The sequence below is a fragment of the Loxodonta africana genome, chromosome 12 (genome assembly GCF_030014295.1).
Source record: "Loxodonta africana isolate mLoxAfr1 chromosome 12, mLoxAfr1.hap2, whole genome shotgun sequence".
Classification (NCBI taxonomy): Eukaryota; Metazoa; Chordata; class Mammalia; order Proboscidea; family Elephantidae; genus Loxodonta; species Loxodonta africana.
The window spans coordinates 37,420,549-37,441,239 of NC_087353.1; the positions used below are offsets into that span (position 1 = coordinate 37,420,549).

A 20,691-nucleotide genomic window follows, 5' to 3' on the forward strand; every position below is an offset into this window, starting at 1 on the left:
TTGAGATTGTGTTGGCAACTCTTGTCTGGAGGGGGGATGGGAGGATAGAGAGAGAGGGAAGCCGGCAAAATTGTCAAGAAAGGAGAGACTGAAAGGGCTGACTCAAGACGGGGAGAGTAAGTGGGAGTAGAGAGTGAGATGTATGTAAACTTATATGTGACAGACTGATTGGATTTGTAAATGTTCACTTGAAGCTTAATAAAAGTTATTATAAAAAAAAAAAAAAAAATGCCATCGAGGTAAAAGAAGCTTCAATTACCATTCTGGATTCTCACTTTCCTTCAGCTTCTGCTTTTTTACTATCCTGTCAGTTCACCCATGTTACAAAGAATATCTTGCTTTGTTTTGTTTTTTTTTTTTAAAGAAACCAGCATTTTTAGTTGTTTTCAGCAGTTCTGTTTTCTAGAACTTAAGTCTTAGAATTAACTATTTTCAATTCTATACTAAACTTATTCATTAGCTCATCTCATCTATTAAACTATAACATACTAGAAGATAGAATCATCTTTTCTCCTTCTCAAATACCTAGACAAATACTTACGTATAACTGGTGATCAATAAATATGTACTCAATAAATACATTCTTCAATGCCAAGCTTGAGTGCCATCTCTTCCCAAAAGCCTTTTGGGAGAAATACGTTCTTCAGAGAGCTCTCCTATCTCCGGAACTTATTTATAACTCTTTACAACTTATGTTCCATAATTATTTCTCATTTAAACATATCTTAAACATCATTTAAGTTTTCTATGAAAGATTCTTTGAGATTACAGATTACACTTTAAAATTCTTTGTAAGCCTCATGCGTGTAGCCAACGGCTAAGGCTAAATACTGAGTCAATGAGTTAAAAGAATTCAACATAACGACGGAAGAATTTACCTATGGATCTGATCTTGTCTGCTAGAGCGAACTGGAGCTAATCCATCTATTTCATCAAAAAATATTATAGAAGGTCTCATCAAATATGCCTAGTGTAAAAAGAAAACAAATGTTATTTATTGTTTTAGTTTTCATTTTGAAAACGTAACTATTATTTTTTAATAGCTAATATAAGTAAATGTATTAACATAGAGCAGTTATGAAAGGGTATGCAGTAAAATGGAAATCTCGCTACCACCTCAGTATCCAACCACAATGTCTTCTTACAGTAGACAACTACTGCTTTCATTTTGTTTATTCTTCTATACATATTACTTACACACAACACACACAAAAATATACTTTTAAACATAAATGGCTGCATACCATACACAACGTTCTGCTTTTATAACATAGCCTTTATGATATAAAAATATAACTTAGCTATCTTCCACATAAGTACACCAAGATCTGCCTCATTCTTCTTTTTTTGTTTTTGGTGAAAGTTTACATAGCAGATTAGGTTTTCGTTCAACAATTTCTACACAAATCGTTCAGTGACGTTAGTTACATTCTTCAAGATATGTGAACATTCTCATTATTTCAGTTCTAGTTGTTCCATTTCTAGAAATCTAGTTTCCCTGTCCTCTTACCTTCTCATCTTTGTTTTAAAGTAATTGTTGACCATTCGGTCTCATATAAATGATTTTTTAAAGGACTGCAGTACTTACTCATGGGTGATATTCTTTACTTCATGAGCCATTCTGTTATTTGGCCAAAAGGAACCTCAGGGGATAGTTTCAGTTCAAGGTTTAAAGAGTACCTCAGGGCAGCAGTCTCCGGGAGTCCCCTAGTCTCAACCAGTCCAGTAAGTCTGGATTTTTTTTTTTTTTTTAAGAATTTAAGGTTCTGTTCCACATTTTTCTCCCATTCTATCAGTATCCATCTGCTGTGGCCCTCATCAGAATGATAAGTAATGGTGGCCAGGTACTATCTAGTTCTTCTCGTCTCAGGGTAGATGAGGCCATTGCTCACGTAGACCATTAGTCCTGTAGACTAGCTTCTTCTCTGAGTCTTGGGTTTCCTTCTTTCCCTTTTGCTCCAGATGAGTAGAGACCAACAGTTTTAGCTTAGATGGCCACACTGCCTCATTCTTTTTAAAGAGCTACATTTTAATAGTCCTACTGTACTTGTGTACCATAATTAAACAGGTTCCCTAATCATAGGCATTTAGACTGATTCAGCCTTTTCTTACTATCAACAATGATACAATTAATGACTGCACATTTCTCATTTCACATGAGTATAAACAAACCTACATAATAAATTCTGAAAGTGAACTACTGGCTAAAAACACTATTATTACTAATTCAGTTAGATATTTGCAACAATGCCTTCTACTGATGTACCAATTTACCATGTCATCAGCAAAATTTAGGGTGCTCACCAACAACGTATTATCAAACTTCAGGATCTTTGCTAACTGCAGTATGATGGGTTGCTTTTATATGGCCTTTCTCGCCATGGTCTTATAACTCCCACCAAGTGATCAGGTGGGACTATGCAAATAAGGTACTTGTGGCCCACCAAGGGGATTAGACAGCTTGCTAATAATGCAAATAAGGTGCATGGCACCCTTGTAAGGGTAGAACCATGCAAATAAGGCATATGGAACCTAACAAGGGGATTGGCCATTTTTGCTATCCTAATCCATAAACACATTGCCATTGAGTCAATTCCGACTCGTATCAACCCTATAGGACAGGGTAGAACTGCCCCATAGAGTTTCCAAGGAGTGCCTGGTGGATTGGAACTGCCGACCTTTTGGCTAGCAGCCGTAGCTCTTAACCACTATGCCACCAGGATTTCCTTTGCTATCCTACCAGGCTTAAAATGAGCCATCCCAGAGGCAGAAAGGGGGGACCTCACAAATATCAAGAAAGAAGAGCAGGGAGCAGAGCGTGTCCTTTGGACCCAAGGTTCCTGTGCTGAGAACCTCCTAGACCCTGGAGACAGAGAGCTGTGACACCGAATATGATGCAAAATGGCGAGTAGCAGCAGAAAGCACAGCAGAGAACTGGCCAGAGAAGAACCAGGAGATGGCACAGTGAGCTTCCCAGCTCATGGAGTGAGAGAGATGAGAGCCTTCAGGCAGGAGGCTTGCTGGCCAAATGGGGTGCCTCTGGGCACTTGGCAGAGCTGTGCTCTTTAAAGAACCATCTGTTGTTATTGTTAGGTGTCACTGAGTACAATCCTGCCTGGTCCTGTGCCATCCTCACAATCGTTGCTATGTTTGAGCCCATTGTTGCAGTCAATGTGTCAATCCATCTTGTTGAGGGTCTTCCTCTTTTTTGCTAACCCTCTACTTTACCAAGCATGATGTCCTTCTGCAAGGACTGGTCCCTCCTGACAATATGTCTAAAGTATGTAAGACAAAGTCTTGCCATCCTCACTTCTAAGGGGCATTCTGGCTGTACTTCTTCCAAGACAGATTTGTTTGTTCTTCTGGTAATCCATGGTATGCTTTGTTTGCCAACACCATAATTCAAATACATCAATACTTCTTCAGTCTTCCTTACTCACTCTCCAGCTTTTGCATGCATATGAGGCAACTGAAAATAACTCTATGGGATCAAACTGACAAAAACAACTCAAAAGATTAGATAGGAAAGTTAGCTGGCAGTGAGTTAATGTTAATGGGGGAGGCATAATTTGGAAAAGGAAGGTGGGAATAGTTGCACAACCTGAAGAATGTAATCAATGTCACTGAATTGTACATGCAGAAACTGTTGGATTGGTGTATGTTCTGCTGTGTATAGTCTCAATGACAATAAAAAACAAACAATACATAATCCAGTTTAAAAAAAAAAAAGAATAATAATAAAAGGACAAACATGCCTAACAGCAAAAAAAAAAAAGAGCATTGCAACCTACCCAATAGGAAAAATCATGAAAAAGAAATACAGTAAATTTAGATAAAAGCAGCAGCAAGTTTATGCTAAGATTTTGATTAAACCAAGAGACATTCCTACACCCAGCATGAACTGGCTAAAAGGTCTAATTCTGTGAAATAATTTATCATGAAGTGGTTAGACAATACGCCAGCACCTCCAAGCCAGTTCTTCCTTATTATCAACATTACTTTACATTTTTCAATTATTATTAAATTCTTTCGAAGCATTCAGGCTGCATATGTTTGACTTCCCACTAGACGCTGAGCACCCTGAAGGTAAGAATCTTATTCATCTTTCTAAATCCATTATCTAGAACATGGCAGTTTCTTAATACTAATAACTGAAAAATAATATATGAAGTTTTTTACCATTTACAAAGGACTTTCATCGTGCTGCTACTGTCATTAACTGCACTATTAAATGGGCAGGTAGGCAAACTTCACCTTTATTACTAACTACCTGGCAAGGATCAGCATGAATCCAATTCTCTCCTGGAAATGGATCCGGGCTTCACCTCCACATCTCCAAGATACTCATTGCCAGCTACTTCTTCAGTGGCACTGGCTCTCTTACCCTAACCACCCAGAATTAGGTCAAAACATTGCTGGCCATTCAGGGCCAGGTCATCAGATACCAGCTATAGGCACAGGAATCTGCACAACTCCCTGTACTTCTGACCAGCCAGTCCCTCTCTCTCTCTAGTCCCCTGGGGCTAAGTCACAAGTTAGAAGAAGGACTTCGTCCTTCATCAACTACCCTGCAGTCTTTCTGCTACCCAGCCACCCAGAGGTGGTTCCTCATAAGTTAGGGCTCTGTCCTTATGACTGCCTACACAGTCCTCCTCTAAATTAACCATTCCAAGCTAAGTTAAAATCTCATTTCTACCTTATGAATTTGCTAGTTCTCTATAATGGCTCACAAAATTCATGAAGAGTATTACCTATACTAAAGGAGCCTTGGTGGCGAAACAGTTAAGCATTTGGCTGCTAATCAAACCCACTCAGCAGCTCCATGGGAAAAAGACCTGGCGATCTACTCCCATAAAGATTATAGACTAGACAACCCCATGAGGCAGTAGTACCCTGTCATATGTAGTCACTATGAGTTCAAATTGACTTGAAGGCACCTAACAACAATCACCTATACTTATAGTTATCCATTTATTATATCCAGAAAGGATACAAGAAAGAGACTTATCGGGCAAGGTCTGGGAGAATTCTGGGCACAGGCCACCACTGTCTCTAGGGACACGCCACCCTCTCCCATTCATGGACATTCTCACCAATCCAAGAGGCCCCCAAGAGAGCGCCAAGGTCCAGGGTAAGTCATTGGGACCTCAATGCATACACATGACTGGGGCCTTAATGCACAGTTATGATCAATCCAATCTATGAACATACATGAGGACATCATGCTCCGCCCTGCTTTCTGAGGTTAGTTTGCCTGCGTATCTCCTACTTGCCTGGCTGTTTTAGAAAAAAGCTTGGGCTATTCCCAGAAACCAGAGACAAAGGCCAAACTGAGTTCTTTGTCCCACACATTCATACACATCAACTTAGCATGTGATCACTAAATGTTTGTTGAAAGCATTTTCTTCATGTAAATTTCCTCAGACATAGTCAAATATAAGTTGAATTGTCAAGTATGAATGACTAACTTCAAAAGCTTAATCAAAAGGAATTTATATCAGGACTTATTTTTATAAAGTACTAGTTAGGAAACAAAATTTTTAAAGTTACTGTTATATATAAATAGTACAGAGAGCCTACACAGCATTCACTTACCTCACTCTGCCTTCTGAAAGCAATCACTCATTTCTGAACCCCTCCAGCACCATATTTACAACTCATAAAAATAAATAATATACTGCATTGTGAGATTTCTTGTACAGATATTTAAATTTTTGTGCCTGTTCTATTTCCTTAATTATACTATTATCTAATGATATAGATGTTATATCTTAGGTTCTCAAAAGCACATAACATGGTGTTACTTGCCTAGTAGCCACCTCAACAAATGTTTTATGAATAATCTTAAACATTCAAAAGTACTAGTAAATTGCTATTAAATGTCTGTAAAGCATACATTCAGGTTACTGATCCAAAACTTAACCTACTGATTGGAAAACATGCCTCCCCATAAACAGATTGTCTGCAAACTAAATATATTAAAGTTCTAAAAAGGTTATTCTAGAATTAGGTGATTCCTCTTACCTGATCAAAAAGAAGCCTAAGTTGCCTTTCAGATTCACCAACCCACTTGCTTAAACAGTCTGCTCCTTTTCGCATAAAGAAAGCCACCTTTTTGTCTCCTTGACTACATTCATTAGCTAATGCTCTGGCAACCAAGGTTTTACCTGTGCCAGGAGGACCATAAAACAAACAGCCCCTAGGTAATGAAAGAATCAAGAACAGTAAATTAATGTCATCACTACCACTGATATAACCAATATAAAAGAATGTCCCTCCTGTATAATTTTGTATTCATGTATAATTACTAGACATTGGTAAATCTTTTTCCAACATATAGACAAAAGTTTCACTTTGCTGAGTCCCCAGAGGATATTCTCAAAGCACCAGGCTTCGATTGGCAAGAAATGGTTAGCTTAGAGTTGACAGTAATTTAGCAAGATCTATCAAAATTTTAAGTGTGTTTTGACTGTGATGCCGAAATTTTACATCTTAGAATGTATCATACAGAAATAGTCCCAAAAAAGTATATAGATTTAAAAAGATGGCTTCTAATTATGAAAAATTATAAAATCTAAATGATATCTATAAATAAAGGACAGCGAAATATGCTATGCTACATCTATACAAGAAAACACTAATAAGGTATCAAGAAGAATTATACATTGCTGATAACATAACTAGAGTATATTATAGAGCAAAAAACAAAAAGTTAAAGAAGGGCATTATTATATAAACCCACCCAGTGCCGTCGAGTCGACTCCGACTCATAGCAACCCTATAGGACAGGGTAGAACTGCCCCATAGAGTTTACAAGGAGCGCCTGGCGGATTCGAAATACCAACCCTTTGGTTAGCAGCTGTATTATTATATAGTCTCATTTATATTAACTGTTCATATGTATATAATATATTATATACGGAGACCCTGGTGGCAGAGTGGGTAAGTGCTACAGCTACTAACCAAAAGGTCAGCAATTCGAATCCAGCAGGCACTCCTTGGAAACTCTATGGGGTAGTTCTACTCTGTCCTATAATGGCGCTATGAGTCAGAATCTACTAGATGGCAACGGATTTGGTTTGTTTTTTTTGATGTGTATAATAAAGGCAAAATATTAACATAATTTATGCATATATGAATAAAAGAAATCTATTACAAAAAATATATATAAGCTGTTCATCTCTTAAGAAGTAGGAGTTGAGGAGAGGTGCCATAACACACATTCTGCCTTGTTTAAGTTTTTCGCAAGGCTATAGTACTTTATAATTTCAAAAATAATAGTAATGATTTTGAAAATTCAAGCTATAACATATAAAAAACAAATAAGCAGCTATTCCGATTTTTAAAACTCAATATAGATTTTTTATCCGCTAATCTAACAGAAGAAGACTCTTTAATAATACTTTCCATGTTCTTAAAAACATGGAAAATAAATTAGGATCAAATCTGAAAAAAAGTGCCTCCTCAATGAAAAAGTACATCTAGCAGTACATGTAAGTCTATATATCTATCTTCATAATATTCTGCCCAATTTCCTTTAAAATAATCTCTCAGCCTTTTCTAATAGTTCACTAGCTAACCACCTTGTGATTAACCATAATTAATTTGATCATAAAAATAAATTATCAAGTTTACCCTTTTTCAAAAACATCCCATCATCATGTCAAAGAAACACTTCCATGAGATTGTGCTTCCAAGGCTAAATAACATACAGCATCAAAGTCAACGCTATTAGAAAGCCAAATTCATGAAAATCTCTTTAAGAATCCACTTGTACATTCAAGGCCTGCATAAAGAATTTCATCTTGTGTTTGTGAGCAGCTATTTAAGATATTCCACTGGTCTCACCCCATCTGGAGCAAGGGAGAATGAAGAAAACCAAAGACACAAGGGAAAGATTAGTCCAAAGGACTAATGGACCACAACCACCACAGCTTCCACCAGACTAAGTCCAGCACAACTAGATGGTGCCCAGCTACCTACCACCACTGACTGCTCTGACAGGGATCAGAATAGAGGGTCCCAGACATTGCTTGTGGAAAATATAGAACAAAATTCTAACTTACAAAAAAAAAAAAAAAGATCAGACTTATTGGCCTGACAGAGACTAGGGAAACCCCAAGAGTATGGCCCCCGCGGCACCCTTTTAGATCAGTAATGAAGTCACTCCTGAGGCTGACCCTTCAGCCAAAGATCAGACAGGCCTACAAAACAAAATGAGACTAAAGAGGCATATCAGCCCAGGGGCAAGGACTAGAAGGCAGGAGGGGAAAGGAAAGCTGGTAATAGGGAACCCGAGGTTGAGAAGGGAGAGTGTTTTAACGTCATGGGGTTGGTAATCAATGTTAGAAAACAATATGTGCGCTAATTGTTTAATGAGAAGCTATTTTGTTCCGTAAACCTTCATCTAAAATACAATTAAAAAAAAAAAAATCTCATCTTGCACCTGACTCCTAAATCCTGAAATGTAAAATTCAAGAACATGCTTAGCCCCACACAGCCCATAAACCCCAATTAATAAAATTTCATTTCTATTCCTCATTGCTAGAAAACATCAAATAAATCCATATCAAATATTTATATTTATAAACATTTATTCATAGAAATTTGACAAATTCAAAGTAATAATAACAAACACCTAAGATATTACTTACCTTGGAGGCTGAATTTTAAACTTTTCAAAAATTTCTGGATATAAAAGTGGAAATACTACCATTTCCTTTAGTGCATGAATATGGTGGCTTAATCCACCTATGCTATCAAACCGCACCTTGGAAAGAAGGGAAAAAGTTTAATACAAAAAAGTTTAAATGTTTTATGAAAAAAATTCACAATGGTTTCATGATTCAGAAATACATGGTTTCAACAGGAGCTTCTGAAATAATTACAAATAAGAGTAGAAAAATAAAGTCAGCAATAAAATTCAAGTTCATGTTTTAGTTCAGGCAAATAAAGTTACCACTCTGTAATCTCTAAGTAACTAAGGACTAGAGTTATAGCCAATCTACAACTTCAATGTCTATAGGAAACTTTATATTTCACTCTAATAGCTTAAACGACATTCAAAATACCATATATCACATGCATCCTAAGTGAGTGTAACATCTTTCCCCAGTGGGCAAAAATCATTTCAGGAGTTAGAGGGGGCAAAAAGTCTTAGCTATTACAATGATTTATAGCCCACCAAAGCTCAACTTTACCCAACAAAATCATCTCCCTAATAAATAATTTCACTAGCTGGAGAGAAATTTCATTTAATTTTATCCCCGGGGCAGGGGCAATATGAAAAAAAGTTTGAGAAACATGGACCTATCAGAAGAAGCAACACAGATTGTTCCTCTTGCCCAGAATAGTGCAAATAGCTAAAAAAACTTTATAAAGAAAAAAACTTCATAGAAAGAAGCGTTTGAAGGAAATCTTGCCGAACTCCTAACAGTGATTGCCTGAAAGCTGAATTAAGGAAATTTCTTTCCTTGCTTCTTTATTCTGTTACAGTGGTTGAAAATGTTTTTCAACGACTATATTGCTGTGATAGAAAAACTTTAGTAAACTAGAGAAATAAAAACTGAGCTTACAAAACAAAAACACTCTAAGAGGAGCTAAGTTTTCTTATATATTATGTCAAATTTTGAAAAAATAAATTACTCTAATTGACTGGCAGAGACATCTAAAGTTAACTAGATTCAGGGGAGTAATAGTACATAAGCAAACATTATTAGACAAGGTCCTCTGAGAAAATGAACTATTAGACATGACATTCTGGGTATATTCAATACTCTGAAATTTCCTTAGCTCTCACTTAAAAAACGGTATTTTTTTCTCTTTGACTTCAGATTGGAGATAGCTAAAATTTCATTTTCAAATCTACATACAACTCTTGAACAACCCCTGGTGGTGCAATGGTTAAGCACTCAGCTAACCAAAAGGTCGAGAGAACCCACTAGCCACCCCCCAGGAAAAAGATTTGGCAGTATCCTTCTGTAAAGATAAAAAAAAAAAAAAAAAAAAAATTTGCCAGGTCGAGTTGATTCCGACTCATAGCAACCCTATATAGATTACAGCCTTGGAAACCCTACAGGGCAGTTCTACTCTGTCCTATAGGGTCACTACGAGTTGGAATTGACTCAATAGTAATTGTTTTTTTGTTTTTTTTAACTGCACTTGATAACTTCTTTTAAGTCTCTCATACAAAAATCACTTAAATTATGTTGTATAGACCAGGTTAAAGGAACAAAGGGAAAAATGATGTAAGTTCATGGTCGTGCAATAACCTTATTTCAAAGTGCCCTCCTCCCCCATACTATTAACAGTAAGAAAAAAATCTACATAATTGCTCTGGCTAGGACCCTAAGTAGAATATTGAATTGCGGTAGTGAAGGTGCGCAGCCTTGTCTTGTTCCTGATCTTAGGGAAATAGTTTCAGTCTTTCATCATTAAGTACAGTATCAGCTGTGGACTTTTCATAAATACTCTTTATCACGTTGAAGAAGTTCCCTTTTATTCCAGTTTTCTCATAAAAGACTATTAAATTTTGTCTGATGCTTTTAGTGCATCTATTGAGATGATCAAGTGGGTTTTTTCCCCTTCGTTCTGTTAATGTGGTATATTTTCTTATGTTGAAACATAAGATGTCTTTACATTCCTGGAATAAATTCCACTAGTTCATGGTACCAAACCATTTTAATGTGCTGTTGAATATGGTTTCCTACTAGTATTTTGAGAATTCTTACATCAAAACTTTAAGTCGTATTGGTCTATAGTTTTCTTTTCTTGTGGTATCTTTGTTTGTCTTTTGTATCACAGTAATGCCGAGCTCAAAGGATGTGTTATGAAGTATTTCCTCCTCTTCTATTTATCAGAAGAGTTTGTGCAGGACTAGTGTTAAGTTTCTTAAAATGTTTGGTAGAATTTAACAGTGAAATCATTTGTTCTTAGACTTTTCACCTGAGGTTTTTGGTTACTGTCTTGTTATAAGTTTCTTGAGATTTTCTATTTCTTCTTGAGTCAGTTTTGGTAAATTGTGTGTTTCTAGGAATTTGTCCATCTAATATAGAGCATCCAAGTTGTTGGCACAGAATTTTTCATAATATTTTCTTACACTATTTTCATTCCTCTAAGGTTGATAATAATGTTCCACCTTCACTTCTGATTTTAGTTATTTTGTATCTTCTCTCTTTTTTCCTTCATCACTGCAGTTGAAGGTTTGTGAATTTTGTTTACCTTTTCAAAGAATCAACTTTTGGTTTTGTTAATTCTCTCTATTGGTTTTCTACTCTCTGTATCATTTACACCTGCTCTTTTTTTTTTTAATCTTTATTATCTCTTTCCTTCTGCTGGCTTTAAGTTTATTTTACTCTTCCCTTTCTAGTTCCTGAAGGTATACAATGAGGCTGTTGATTTGAGATCTTACTTTTAATATAAGTGTTTACAGATATAAATTTCCCTCTGAGTACTGCTTTTGCTACATCCCATAAGTTCATTTTCATTCATCTCAAAGTATTTTCTAATTTCCTTTGGGATTTCTTCTTTGAATATCGGTTATTTAAGAAAGTGTTGTTTAATTTCCATGTATTTGCAGATTTTCCCAGTTTTCATTTGGTTATTTATATAGCTTCATTCCACTGCAGTCAGAGAAGATACTTCATATTATTTCAATTTTTTTTTAATTTATTAAGAATTGTTATGTCCTAACATATTGTCTAAGGAACCTGGTGGCACAGTGGTTATGTGCTCAGTTACTAACCAAAAAGTCAGATGTTCAAACTCACCAGCCACTCCACAGGACAGAGATGTGGCAGTCTGCTTACATAAAGATTATGGCCTTGGAAACCCTATGGCACAGTTCTACTCTGTCCTGTAGGGTCAATGTAAGTCAAAACTGACTTGATAGCAATGGGATCAGTTATAAGGAGAGCTGGTGGTGTACTGGTTAAGCGTTTGGTTCCTAACTGAAAGGTAGGCAGTTTGAACCCATCAGCTGCTCCATGGAAGAAAGAAATGGCAGTATCCTTCAGTAAAGATTACAGCCTTAGAAATCATATGGGGCAGTTCTACTCTGTCCTACAAGGGTTCCTAGCAGTCAGAATCAACTCAACAGCAAGGAGTTGGTTTTTTTGTAATATATAGCCTATCCTTGAATAATATTCCATATGCATTTGAGAAGAATAGTCTAGTTGGTTTACAGTATTGGTTCAAGTCCTCTACTTCCTTACTGATCTTATGCCTAGGTGTTCTATCTATTATTGGAAGTGGGGTGTTAAAGTCTCCAACTATTGTAGAACTACTTTTCCCTTCAATTCTGTCTATGTTTGCTTCATATATTTTGGGTTGCTGTTGTTTGGTGCAAATATGTTTATAATTGTTACATTCTTAGTAAATTAACCCTTTTATTAACATAAACAGGAACCCTGGTGGTGCAATGGTTAAGCACTCAGGTGCTAAACAGCTGGATGGTTCAAACCCACGAGCCATTCCAAACACACCAGTCACTCTACAAGAGAAAAAACCTGGCAAACTGCTCCCATAAAGATTATAGCCTAGGAAATCCTATGGGGCAATTCTACTCTATCCTGTAGTCACTATGAGTCGAAATCAACTTGACAGCACAAAACAACATCATCAATATAAAATGTTCTTGTCTCTTATAACAATTTTTAACTTAAAACATACTTTGTCTGACATTAGGATTGCCACCTCGGATCTCTTTTGGTTACTATTTGCATGGAATCACCTTCTTCCAGTCTTTCACATTCAACCTATTTGTGTCTTTGAGTTGAAAGTGAGACTCTTGCATGGAACATTTAGTTAAATCATATTATTTTCCATTTTGCCAATTTGCATCTTTTAATAGTGAGTTTAATCCACTTACATTTAAAATCGTTACTGATGATGAATGACTTACTTCTCCAATTGTGTATTTGTTTTCTTCATATCCTACATCTTTTTTTGTTCCTCATTTCCTCAAATACTGCCTTCTTCTGTGTTTGATTTTTTTTCTAGTATGCCATTTTGATAATCATTTCCTTTTCTGTATATTTTTAAAATTTTTTCTTGGTGGTTACAATGGAGATGCAGTTAACATCCTTAAATCTGTAACAGTCTAGTTTGAATTAATACCAACTTAGTCTCAATAGCAAACATTAACTCTGTGCCAAACTCCATCATCTTTTATGTTATTATTGTGACAAATTATATCTTTATACATTTTGTGCCCATTAACATGGATTTTAGATTTATAACTATTACTGTATGCATTTGTCTTTTAAATTATATAAAAACCAAAAAGAGGAGTCACATATCAAAAATACAATAATGCTAGCTTTTATATTTACCTACATAGTTACCTTTAACACTGACCTTTAGTTCTTCATATGGTTTCAAGTCATCATCTAATGTTCTTTCATTTCAGCCTGAAGAACAAATTTTAGTATTTCTTGTAGGTAAGGCAGGTCTACTAGCAATGAACTCCCTTAGCTTTTGTTTATCTGGGAATGTCTTAATTTCTCCTATATTTTTTAAAGGATAGTTTCACCAACTATAGAACTCTTGGTTGACAGTTTTTTTTCTTCCAGAACTTTAAACCTATTATTCCTCTGCCTTCTGAGCTTCATGGCTTCTGATGAAAAATCAGCTGTTAATCTTATTGAGGATCCCTTGTATGTAATAAGATGCTTCTCTCTGTTACTTAAGATTTTGTCTTTGCCTTTTGACAGTTTCATTAAAATGTCCTGGAGTGGATCTCTTTGAAGTTTACCCTGCTTCAAGTTCATTGAGCTTCTTAGATGTGTACATTCACGTCTTTCATCAAATTTGATAAGCTTTTGGCCACTCTTAAAATATTTTTTCTGCTCCTTTCTCTCTCTTTTCTTTCTTGCACTCCCACAATGCACATATTGGAACACTTAAGGTACCACAGGTCTCTTACACTCTGCTCATTTTTTTTTTTTTTCTTTTTCCGTTCTGTTCCTCAGGTAGTTAATATCAATTGCCTTATATTCAAGTTTACTAATTTTTTCATATGCCTGCTCAATTCTGTTGAATGCTTCTAATATATATATACTTTTTTTTTTTTTTTAATTTCAGCTAGTGTAGTTTTAGCTCCAAACTTTCTATTTGGTTATTTTTTATAATTTGTGTATCTTTACTGATACTCCCTACTTTCTCATACAATAGACATCTCTCCAAAGAAGATATACAACTGGCCAATAAGCATATGAAAAAATGTTAATCACATTGTTGTTGTTGTTGTTGTTGTTAGGTGCCATTGAGTCAGTTCCGACTTATAGCAACCCTATGCACAACAGAATGAAACACTGCCCAGTCCTGCACCATCCTCACAATTGTTGCTATGCTTAAGCCCATTGTTGCAGCCACTGTGTCAATCCATCTCGTTGAGGGTCTTCCTCTTTTTCCCTGACCCTCTATTTTATACCAAGCTTGATGTCCTTTGCCAGGGACTGATCCCTCTTGATAACACTGGCCATTAAGGAAATGCAAATCAAAACTATAGTGAGATACTACTCCACACCCACTAAGATAAATATAAAAAAAATTTTTTTTTTTTTTATTAAGGTAGCCATAATAAAAATAAATAAATAACAACAACTAGGGCTGACAAGAATGGAGAAATAGGAACCCTTGCTGGTGGGAATCTAAAATGATGCAGCTCCTGCTGAAAACAATCTGATGGTTCCTGTAAAGTTAAGGACAGAATTACCATATGACCCAGCAATTCCTCTCCTAGGTATATACACAAAAGAAATGAAAGCACGTATACTTAGAGAAACTTGTAAATGAAGTTTATAGCAGCATTATTCATAATACCCAAAAATTGGCAACAACCCAAATGTCCATCAACAGATAAATGTTTAAACAAACTGAGGTATATAAATGCAATGGAATATTACTCAGCCATAAAAAGAACGAAGTATTGATACATGCTACAACTTGGATGAACCTCAAAGACATGATGCTAAATGAAAGAGCCTGACAGAAAAGGTCACAGATTACATGAGTCCTTTCATATGATAAGTCCAGAATACAAAAATCCATAGACAAAAAACAGATTAGAGGTTCCCAAGTGATGGGAGGAGGGAAGAATAGGGAGTGATTTCTCAATAGGTACAGGGTATTTTTATGGGGTGATTAAAGTTCTGAAACAACAGAGAGCTGGTAATTGCACGGTACAGTGAATACACTAAAAACCACACAACTGTATACTCTAAAACGATTAACTGTGTGTGTGCATGTGTGTGAATTTCACCTCAACTTAAAAAAAAGAAATGTCCTTTAAATCTTGTCTCTCTTTTCATGCTACATACTTTCCCTGGGCACTAGCATGCATTTTCCATAATGACCTCAACTATCTTTATATTGGTGAACCATGTGTAAATTTGTAGCCCAGATATTTCTCCTTAATGCCATACCTAAATAGCCAATTACATACAAGTTACTTTCACTTTTGATGTACCACATACATCTAAAACATGTCCACAACTAATCAAATCATCTTTTCGCCTCTAACACTTATTCTTCCTTTTATATTCCCTACATTAAAGAATAAACCAGTTGCTGTTAAGTCAATTCTAACTCACAGTGACCCCACATGTGTCAGAGCAGAACTGTGCTCCATAGAGTTTTCAATGGCTGATTTTTCAGAAGCAGGTAGCCAGGCTCTTCTTCCAAGGTGCCTCTGGGTAGACTCAAACCCCCAACCTTTGGGTTACCAGCCAAGGGCGTTAACCATTTGCACCATCAGGAACTCCACTTTAAGAAAGGAGCCATTTTATCCACCCAGTTGCTTAGTCAGAAACCTCAGTAATACCTTCAACTTGTTTCTCTCCCTCATTCCCCAACAGCTATTAATTCACCAAATTCTGTCATTTCTACTTCCTAAATTCTGTTAAATCCATCTACTTTTTCCCACCATTACCTTACTTTCTACCATGACTATTACTTACTTACATCCACATCCAAACCAGTCTATCTAATGCCAGCCTTGATTCCCCTGAATTCATTAACTACAGGGTACCCAGAGTAATCTTTCTAAAATGTACATCTGATCATGAAAACTAAGCATCTTCAACAACAGCCCACTGCTTATCATATCTTATGGAGCCTTGCCCTTGTTCACCCTCTCAAATTTTTACTCTATATTCCAGTAACATAAATGGAGAAAAAAAAAAGGCGGGGGGGAAACTTGACTTAAGCATCACATGTGACCAGGGTACCAGGTTCCAAGATACTAAAAACATTAATAATGGTCATATCTGGATTTGCTACTTTTATCACGTGTTGCTTTAGGAACAAGATAAAACTTTTTTAAAAAAGCAATGTCTAGAAAATCATTTTCAAAACTTACTGATTTATCAATGTTCATTGGATCAACATCAGCTAAACTTGTACCCACTTTCACTCGCTCTCGGAGAATGCCACTAGCTAAATCTTCTGCTCTGAAGTTCATAGGCAAACATCTGAAATACATAAAAATCCAAGTAAAAAGCATTAAAAATTTCACATTTTTAGTGTCAAATGAGTTTATATTTTTACATTTTCATTCTCCTTTTTCTCATAACCCAGAAAATATCAAAGGATTTCCTATTTTTAAACTACAATTTTAAATTCTTTTCAAATGACCAAAAAAATTATTCACTAGATAAAGTAAATCAAATAATTTATCTACGTGCCCAAAGAGACCTATCTGCTCTAACTGTAGAAAACGTCTTAACACATCTAATAGCCCATATTACGGAGCTATAAAATAAAAAGAGATCGCCTACATATACTAAATACATGGGATGAAAATGAACTTAAGTTTTATTATAATATTTAAGTTAAATGGCTATATCGACTCAGCTTATATGATTAAAGAGATTTCTTTTTTCTAAAAAAGAAAAATCTTAGATCTCACTGCTTGAGAACTAAATTTTATCTTTTGTATAATTATCTTTAAAAAGATCTCAAGCTACCTAGAACCCTACACTATAGATTTAATTTTATTATCCCCTAAATAAATATAATCTACTTCTTCTTTTAACCTTGCGTAAACACCAAAAGACAACACCAACAGCCTCATTTTTTAAAATGTGCATTTTACCCATTTCTGAATCCTAACTTACCTTAAAAATATTATTTCCATGGCAGGCATCAGAATAGTTAAGGTTAAGTAGGCATTATATTCTATTAAAATTATAATTGATGCTTTAATTATTTACTAGACAAAAACTCTTCAGGTTTAGTGAGCCATGTAGTATTGACAGCAATTTACCCTGGTTGGGCAAGAGCCACCAGAGGTACACAGTCAACCAAAAACAAAAAGTTTTTCCAAGAGAAATCCAACGGCTCTTGAGATAACTCTACTAGAAACCAAATTTGTAATCATCGTAAGCATCTAAAATCAGTCTCATTAAATGGATCTGGATTGTGAGGAAAATGCAAAGGTGGAGAGGAGAAGGCAGATACCACCATAATAGGTTGGCTTCTTGGCATTCTCTCCTTTACCTCCTCGTATGCTATTTGATTATGAGTACTTACTGAATAGGTAATTTCGGGGAAATTTCCAAAGTTCAGATCTCTACTACAAGAATTACTTAGTAGAAACCAAGTCAGTGCATTACTTTAGTCTAAAACGTAAATATTGAGTATCAGTGACAGCAAAATGTCAGTAAAGAATCTCATTCAAAAAAAAAAGTTCCTTTTTTCTACTATAGAATAAAACACTAAAAACTTTACTAACCTATTTCTTGCTCTTGTCATGCTCTTAGATTTCCTTCTTTCAAAGCGTTCTTCATCCGAAGAAGTCGTGTCACTACTATGAATGGCATGCTTCTTTCTCCTATTTAAACAGCGTAAAATTCTTAAAACCATTACAGTAGCAAATGGCTTTTTAAAACACACTGTAAGCTTCATATCTTCTATTATTAGCTCAGTAGAAAATATATTCACTCATACATTCAGCAAATATCTGTTGAGTGCCTATCATGTGCCACACACTGCTTTATGTGCTGGGCATACAGCAGTAAAGCAGACAAAAATCCATGATCTCATGTAATTAATATTTAATGACATATAAAGGTGACAAGGTCTACAGACAAAAAAAAAAGAAAAAGGGGATACAATTTTTTAGATATGGTGTCAGGGGAAGGCAATCAAATAAAAAAATATAATTTGCATCTAATTTTAAGGAGTATCTGTCATCATTTTATAAATAATTTTAGAGTCTTTTTAGAAAAGAAAGCTTATTTTTTCTTTTCTTATTGCCCCTTTCACAAATAATCACAAACAGTCCAGATATTTAAAGAACTAAAGAAAATAATATATTGATTTACAAGGGGACAAAGACTTTCAATTTCCATTTGAAACACTAATATCCTGTTTGAATTTCTTATAAAATTATTTTTGGGAAAAAAACAAACATAAAAATAGTTTATAATCAGAACCATTATGGAATGATTACATAAAGTATCAGGCTTTCAGATAAAGTCATCCCCACCAGAGAAATACTAATGAATGAATGGAAACCCTGGTGGTGTAGTGGTTAAGTGCTACCGCTGCTAACCAAGAGGCCAGTAGTTTGAATCCACCAGGCGCTCCTTGGAAACTCTATGGGGCAGTTCTACTCTGTCCTATAGGGTCGCTATGAGTCGGAATCAACTCGACGGCAGTGGGTTAGGTTAGGTTAGGTTTAGATTATCGATATAATTCATGAGATCTCTAAGATGGCTAGAAAATACTATAATAAAACCACCACCAAATTATACCCCTAGAAATTATTTAGCCCCCTCAACAATGTCCAAACTGCCAAACAACCACTTCTTTGAATTTGTACATTAAGTTAACAGGTCTACCAACTGGTAATTTACAAAATAAAACTCAAAGTCATCCTAAATCCACCACTTCCCCCATCATATATCAACTGCCATTGAGTTCTGTCCATATTTCCCCTAAATATCCCTTTAATCCTTTCTTCTCCACTCTTATCTACACTTCACTTACCACCACCCATAGTCCTTTAACCACCTCAACTCTAACCCACTAAGAAAATGCTCGCCATGACGTTTACCCTGAATCTTCTTTATCACATGAACTACCAACACCTCTATAATCTTAAATTTTAATGACGTACTCTTTGATCACAACCTCCTAATTTACCAACTCTTTTACTTCAACTCATTAAGGCCTACTGTCCTTGAGCACCCATTTACTCATAATCTATCAACTCATTTCTTGGCTAAATTTTCTGTCCTATCTAGCATCAACCACAAGACCCATTATTTCACTTTTTAATTGTTACTTTATCACCTGACTGACTCTACCCTTCTTTTCTTCCTTTATAATCTTAAAACTCCTAAATCTGTGTCAATTCAAATAACAGACTTCTTAATTCACTTCTAAATGCAGGATGCTGAGCACTCTGATGAAAATCCACACAATCATGCAAGCTAGAATCATTGTAAAGCAATTTACTTACAACTCAAAATAGGCCACAAGGATATTCCACAACCTGTGAATCTCTACTCCACTCCAATTCCTACTACTCTCAACACCAAACGTAAATCTTCACCAAGCTCCCCGTAATTCTTAACCCACCTACTGCTCCTTCTCCTGACTAATACTAATTTATGCGTCAGTTTTTAATCCCTTCCAAGTCTTCAGAAAGCCTGCTGTAACAATTACCTACTCATTTTTTGTAATTTTGTTATTTATCCTCTCCCCTTAATAAATTAGTATTAGTCAGGAGAAGGAGCAGTAGGTGGGTTAAGAATTAAGGAGAGTTTGGAAAATAATAGTGTTTGGTATTGAGAGAAGTAGAACTGGAGTGCAGCAGAGATGCACAGGTTGTGGAATTTCCTTGAGGGCTGTTTTGAGTTGGAAGTAAATTAATTTAGAATGATTCCACTTGTATGATTGTGTGGTTTTCCATCATAGTGCTCAGCAACCTGCATTTAGGAGTGAATGAATAAGTAATTTCTTACATAAAAGTTAGTATTTACTGAGCACTCATATGTTCCAGACACTGTGCTGAGTGCTTGACATCATTTTCACATTTATACCTCAAAACCAACCTATAAGGCAGATTCTAATTCCCCCCCCCCGAATTTTATATGGAAAAAGTTGAAGCAAAAAGAGGACACATAGTTTATCGAAGTTCATATGACCGCTAAGTGATAAGAGCTTAAAAAGTATTGACCAGAAAGTCACAGACAGTGCCTAATCATAAAAGTGCCAGTGGTTTGGAAAACGACTGCAGATTAACTGTATACATGTGGATATCACCAATAAACATACAGACATCTCCAGGCCAGGCCTGTGACGCTGTAATACAAACCACAAAACCTGTGCTTTCCCACCTGGTCTTGGTGGAGAACAGATGTCAAATATTCTAAGCTTGTCATGTGAGATCCAAGTTATGCAGCAGGAAATGCTAGAAATTTATCTTTGAGTCAATGTCATCCTTTCAAGTACTTTATCTTTTCCCCTACATTCATTAACCAGGGAAACCGTGGTGGTGTAGTGGTTAAGAGCTACAGCTGCTAACCAAAAAATCAGTGGTTTCAATCCACTAGGCGCTCCTTGGAAACCCTACAGGGCAGTTCTCCTCTGTCCTGTAGGGTCACCATGAGTCAGGATCAACTTGACAGCAGTGGGTATTAACCTAGGGCTGAGGCATTTCTTGAGCAACTTGCTATTTCT

General features: G+C 35.9%; 1 protein-coding gene across 6 annotated transcripts in view; it reads right to left on the bottom strand.

The window, feature by feature from the left end:
- ATAD2B (ATPase family AAA domain containing 2B) overlaps positions 1–20,691 on the bottom strand; it is a 181,073-nt gene that overhangs the window by 97,872 nt on the left and 62,510 nt on the right. For all 6 annotated transcript variants that reach the window (XM_064295086.1, XM_023550459.2, XM_023550458.2 and 3 more), the window contains exons 9-13: positions 17,735–17,833; positions 16,361–16,472; positions 8,655–8,770; positions 6,025–6,199; positions 879–967 (exon numbers count right to left, since the gene is read on the bottom strand). In XM_064295086.1, the coding sequence (XP_064151156.1) occupies positions 879–967; positions 6,025–6,199; positions 8,655–8,770; positions 16,361–16,472; positions 17,735–17,833 (591 nt within the window). The remainder of the gene's footprint in view (positions 1–878; positions 968–6,024; positions 6,200–8,654; positions 8,771–16,360; positions 16,473–17,734; positions 17,834–20,691) is intronic.